At 34.1% G+C, this 6,196-nt stretch overlaps 1 protein-coding gene across 2 annotated transcripts in view; it reads right to left on the reverse strand.

Annotated features, from left to right (window-relative positions):
- The window catches only part of LOC111292760 (uncharacterized), a 28,056-nt gene extending 22,194 nt beyond the window's left edge, over positions 1–5,862 (reverse strand). The window contains exons 1-12 of one of the 2 annotated variants that reach the window (XM_089766818.1): positions 5,426–5,860; positions 5,272–5,334; positions 4,998–5,170; positions 4,808–4,898; positions 4,648–4,726; positions 4,504–4,562; positions 4,278–4,382; positions 3,801–3,911; positions 3,219–3,260; positions 2,942–3,055; positions 2,677–2,864; positions 43–215 (exon numbers count right to left, since the gene is read on the reverse strand). In XM_089766818.1, the coding sequence (XP_089622944.1) occupies positions 43–215; positions 2,677–2,864; positions 2,942–3,055; positions 3,219–3,260; positions 3,801–3,911; positions 4,278–4,382; positions 4,504–4,562; positions 4,648–4,726; positions 4,808–4,898; positions 4,998–5,170; positions 5,272–5,334; positions 5,426–5,569 (1,342 nt within the window). In that variant the 5' untranslated portion in view covers positions 5,570–5,860. Of the gene's footprint in view, positions 1–42; positions 216–2,676; positions 2,865–2,941; positions 3,056–3,218; positions 3,261–3,800; positions 3,912–4,277; positions 4,383–4,503; positions 4,563–4,647; positions 4,727–4,807; positions 4,899–4,997; positions 5,171–5,271; positions 5,335–5,425 lie in introns of both variants that reach the window. The other variant, XM_089766819.1, reaches the window with a different exon arrangement.
- Between the last annotated feature and the right edge of the window lie 334 nt (positions 5,863–6,196).

Raw genomic sequence — 6,196 nt, forward strand, 5'->3', positions numbered from 1 at the left:
AATAGTGATGCTTACAGCCAATAACGCACCATAACACCTTACCCTCAGAAGAAGAAGATGAAGGCTCTTCAAGAACTGGTGGTAGATAAGAAGGATACGAGGAACTGGGGTCATCAAGTGTAGTTGCATAAGGAGAGTTTCCTGAACCCCAATGGGAGGGAGGTTCACTTTCAATCTGTTGTCCGTCGGCATCAGGATAATCCATCTCACTATTGCTGACAGGGTCACAAAACATAACTTGTTTATTAATAGTTTTTTCACCATATTGTGTAGTATGCATGTCCCCCTGAGTAGCTGCCAGCGGTGTTGGTATCTTATTGGCAGTAGAAGTCTTGGCAACAATTAAAATTAATTTTTTTTTTAATTTAAAATACATGAATGCTGCCATGCCCAGCATCTGTCCTTACAGAAAAATTTACACATCTTTCATCAAACAAAAACTATAAGAGATTGCAAGTAAAATTTGCTGCACCACAAAAATATCAATTATAAAGAATTAATTACTCTTAAATGGCTCACAGATCATAATAAAGAGAGGCCACTAGATTTCTCTGTTGTGATTCACAAATAATGAAGTTAACTGATTCCTTTTTCTCTCTATATCTCTATCTGTTCAGATTTAAATTTATTTCAGTTTAAATTCTCTAAAATAAAGATTTAGCTTCTCTCAACTTTATCCCCAATGTAAAGGATAAACTAATATATTATATCAATAGAGTAATTAATTCTGTTGATAGCAAGGATTTGTAGCCAATGTATTTTGAATAATACTAAGAAGAAAGGCCTTCATATGGCTTTTAGCAGTCTAAAAAGTATGCAAGCTTCCAAAACAATGATTAGTAACCACAAAAAAGGAAATATCTCATACTTATTGATATGATAAGAGGACATCTTTGATAAGGGACATCAATCAAGGAACAGCTCCAGAGTGAGAACTATTAAAAGATTCCAATTAAGCGTTATTCATATCAAGATCCATTTAAGAGTCGTCACCTTTTTGCTTCAATTATGAGTAAATAGGTATATTCAAGAAAATTGCAAAGGACAGGCTTGTTGAGGAGCACACGCTATTCGTAAGATGAAACAAACAAGAAGGTTATTCACAACTGGCAACTAGGTAAAAGTATAACAAAGCCAAGGACTCTAGATTAAACAATATAAAACATGTGAATTACAATTCCGATAGATCCTATTGATGATAGCATCCAAAAAAAGATTCATTAGCAATAAAATAAAAATAATATGAACAATGTTAGTACAAAAAATCTAAGCATTTTAAGTCTCAGCATCTTGGATTTATGATCAACAAGGATAGCAAGATTGATTGATATTCATGAGATTAAAGTGTTGATCAGAACATGAAATGCAACTGAAATACTATCTTAGAGTTAAACAATAAAATAATGCAGAAAATGGACTGCAGTAACTATAAGAATACAAAGACAAATATGCAGAATACAAGAAAAGACAAAATAAAGAGATAAAAAAATCCTATTTAAGGGTGAGGTGGTACTAAGATGAGCATAATAGGATGAAAAAGCATACTAATCATTGATCAGGTGAAATGTAAGATTTTACATGCACCAACACACTTAACATTATAAGACCAAAGGTGGCATAAAATCATACAAGAAAAACACGAAGATTTTATTTCTAAGTATTTTAAGTGACTGTGACCAGGAATAAGGTGAAAAGTCACACATTATAACAAGCAACACCTCAAAAGATACCACAACCCTTTACAGCCCACTATACCAGATTCCTTCCTTTTTGTCCCCCTTTTAACCTCTCATATGCTGAGCCAATACTCCCTATGCTAAAAGTACATAGGGACCAGCATAAAACTCATGAAATATTTTTTAAAGAGAGAGACTACAAGCAATGAATCGACTTCATTCTCCTCAAACAAATCTACCTCAGGGCTTGTTGAAAGAAGAGTATTTCTCTAACAGAATTACAACCATTTCTGGTCATACTATCTTCCTCACGATTTAAACATACAGGAAGGGTCAAGGGGGAGGGGGAAATGATAATGAATTCGGAAAGTTCAGATTATTTTCTGTTTTCCTCCAGATACAAATTATATATAAGTTTTAGGCAAGGAAAATATTTCAACATAATAGCACAACATTTCCATAGGACAAAAATTGCACAAGAGAGCCTAACAATAATACAAGCACTGAATTGAGTTCATCCTCTTCAAATATCTCAATGTTATGGCTTCTTAAAAGAAGAGTACTTGTTAAGAACAGAAACGAGTTCATTATTTTCATTTATATGTTCTTCCTTATTGAAGCAATGGGAGGGGAGAGGATATCCTCGAATTTTGGACAGTTAGGATTTTCTTTTTTTCTCTTTTTTTCTCCAGATACAAATCCTATATTATTAAGTTTTAGGCAAGGAGTTACATTGTACAGATTTTCCAAAGAACAGCAACTGCAGAAGAGAAAGTATACCAATATGGTTAACCAGTTGACAGGTTATAACATGTCAAGGCAGCATAACATCACAATGGAAGGTTCATATTGGCTCATCATTAAAATCTTGCTTTTGAAATGATTTATCAATACAAGACAACAAAAAGAATTCAATGATAACAGAACCCACCAACAAATGCAGATGGTTGTAATTTGTACATTTAGTTTACAGTAACAGTCTCCATTTGACGAGGCTCACCTGCTTGCTATAGGTGAATGCCTCCCCAAATCATCAGGTTCCAAATTTTTCAAAGCAATACCACCACCCAAGCCACCTTGGTTCTGACCAGGTAGATCCCAATTTGAGTTTGTTTGAGCATCAGAAATTATCTGTGTCTTTCCCTGGGAATATGCTGGCTGTGGCACCAATTCAAGGCCATTTTTGCTCTGACAGAAAGTATATGAATTTATGAAAATCATTATGGTATAAAAGTACAGATCAAAAGAAGATATTATAAGCATACTGAAGTTGTCAACGTTGCACCAAGGGAATGAGATGGAGATTGGGGGGCAAAATTGGAATGATTGACATCTGACCGCCAAGGTGCCAACTGATACTGTGACTCCTTTAGCTTTGACTGACGCCAGGAAAAGAAGATAATATACATAATTAAGTATTTAGAAGATGATACATGATGCTCCATATCTCAAACTGCAATTAACCTAGGTTAATTTCATCAGAACTGAAAAAGAAAGATGTCTCTAGCTATTATAAACCAACTTCATTTCCACATTGCATACCTCAGTGATAATAAGCTTCTCTAGTAGATGTTTAAATAGAACCTGAAAGAGTCAAGTAGTAACTTCACACTTCAGATTTAAAGAACGGAAAAAGATACGTTCTGACTCAGTCAAAATAATTGTTCACTCTTCTGTTTTGCGTTCTCACTTACCTAAGACATGTGTCATTTTTTTCAATATCTCTTCAGAAACATCATGATTAAAAGCAGATAGAAACTAGGTAAATTATATACTTTTCTACAAGTAATGCTAATAAACTTTAGAACGAAAATATTGTTATGATCACTAAAAATATCCCTTCAATTAGAAGAATGAAAAACACAGACACACAGACACACATTAAAGGCAGTTTCGGAAAGGAGAATATAAAAAAGAATGTAGGAAAAGAAAAAATCATCTCCCCTTTGTCTAATTGATTGCAATGCCAACAAAACTCCCAAGACATGCATATACACACATATCAATATTGATATGGAATGCATACTGCATCCCAGTTTTCTAGCAAGTTGATATATGTTTTGCGTAAAACAGTTCTATGAGTATAATTTCACTGACACAATTGGAAAGCGTTTTGAGACTGACCTTGATGTTGCTTACAATGGATTGAGCATCAGATACTGGTGGCTGCAGGGAATACTCTGCCAGAAGAGGAAGCAAAGATGACACAAAAGTTGTTCTTTCTTCCTGTGCCACCTGAAAGAAGAATCACACACAGAACATTGAAACGTAAAACAATTCTAAAAGCAGATGAAATCATCAGCATGGTAACAACATAGAATATTAAAATAAACAGCACCAAAAATGCGTAAGTTCATCATTATGACAAGATTTGCAAACATGAATTGGAGTGTGAAGAAAAATGAATTATTTCACATGTGAAATAGTTTGAGCATTAATGGTCAGAAGTTTTAACACAAGAAACGACATGGTTTAATATCCAAATAGAATACAGGCACATTGAATCCAACAGAAATTGAAAGGAAAGTATCAATGTAAAAAATAAAAGAAAAACATTAACCCTCAAGGTGAAAAATAAACAACACTAAGAAATGAAAATACCTGTAATTGATATGTTAGACGAATATTTTCCTCAATAATATCTTGCCTATAAGAGTGAGCTTTCGATGCAGCCTCAATAAGGTCCTGTTGTTGTTGATCAAAGGCCTGGTGACAACAAAGCATAAAAGGTTTTATAAATTATATTGCCATTCCTGAACAAGAAATCAAGTAAGGAAGAAAAGAATGAGCCATTATGCAAATAAAAAAAAGCTAAAATAGTTCCTACCAGACGCATATGGGCAATGCGCTTTTCAAGAACATATCTATCATTGCGAATTTGTGCTTCCAGTGAGTAACCATGAATTATTAGAAATCCATAATTAACACATATTGAATGAAGAAAGAGAGGTAAAGAGGAAGCAAGACATAACCTTGACAGAAAATTCAGCAAGCTGTTTGCGCAACTGCAAAATCTCTTCTTCATGTTCCTGAATCTTAAGGGCAACATCCTGGAGAAAAATCATAGTCAGTCCAGAAACATAAAAAAAAAAATAAAAAAATAAAAAAAAAATCCAAGGATATGAAGTAACCTGTTTCCATAGGGAATTGGAATTATTTAATTGAGGCATTCGCATGAGAACCGGCGGTAATTGAAAATCATATTCTTCTTCCAATTGATACCTACCATATTAAAAAAGTGAATCAGAAAATCCTATGTTTTCTGTTCATAGAATGTGAAGTTATATAATAGCTGAACAATGCAGTGTAAAGAAGAAGAACCTGGTGGGGGAAAAAGAGGTAGTTGACAGTGTAGAGAAATGAGAAGGAGCAGCGCCCGCGATACTGTTAGTCCAAGCAGCAGCAACAGCAGGAAGTGCATTCGAAGTGCCATTTAAATTGGTATTGATAGCTTCTTTTGCACAAGCATTTGGATTACTACCACTTTCCACTTTCTGCTTTCCATGAAATATAAACAGATTCAAGCAGAAATAAAGCATAACCATTATATAAAGCTTGATTAAAATGAAGAAAGAGAAAAGGTTAATTTTCCCACATATTTTTTGAGTTGCTCAATTTTCTTCTGGAGTTCAGACCTCAATCGACTGTTCTCTTCCGCCTGAGAAGAGATGCCAAAAGAAAAAAAAAATAATGTTTTTATTATTACTATTACAGAAGAAGAAGGAAAAGGTTAAAAGTGGAAAGGAGACCTGTTGTTTGATGGTGGCTTCGGCAGCCTCAACAGCTTTCATGACCTGAAACAAGCTATCGTCGTCGTCGTTGTTGTCCTTGTTCTCGTTGAGGGCCAATCCTGATAACTTTTCTGCCAATTTCCCATCGTGACCGTTCTCCATGCCTCCCCACTCCTCCCCTGATTGATCCTTAATAATCAAAATCTCAAATTCAATCTCGATGAATATGGCCTATGGATGCAAATCTTTTTTGCCCCAAAACCCTAACATAATAATTTTTTAAAAAAAAGAAAATCAAAATTATGTAATGGGGAAAATGAAAATTAATGCAGAAATGAGTGGAAGTGGGGAAAGGGGGACTGGAGAGGAGGAATGAGTGTGGGTGTTAACTAAGACATTTCAAAACTGCCAAAGATTCACCAATAATATCCTATTATTAGAACTTGCTACTTATAATTTAATAAATAAATAGTAAGAGTAATAATTACGAAGGGAAGCCTATCATATACAAAATGCACTGCAGTTGGGGCTGACCTTTTCTTCCTCCTGTCGCTTCCTCGCTCGGCCCCCGTCTCCACCTTGTCTACTTTTCTTTTTTTTTCACTTTTTTGTTAAGAATATACAACTACTAAAAAATTTCTATTTCTAATAAAATTAAAATGAGATTTAAGTAGATAATTAATGTAAAATTACTTCTATATTGAATTAAGAAAAAAAAAAGTAAAAGAAGTAGACAATTGATGTTAAAAAAGAAATATAGCATACAACATGATCCGTAAGAAATTTAAA

This window comes from Durio zibethinus, chromosome 10 (genome assembly GCF_047325235.1).
Source record: "Durio zibethinus cultivar Kanyao isolate XHJ-2024 chromosome 10, ASM4732523v1, whole genome shotgun sequence".
Taxonomy (NCBI): domain Eukaryota; kingdom Viridiplantae; phylum Streptophyta; class Magnoliopsida; order Malvales; family Malvaceae; genus Durio; species Durio zibethinus.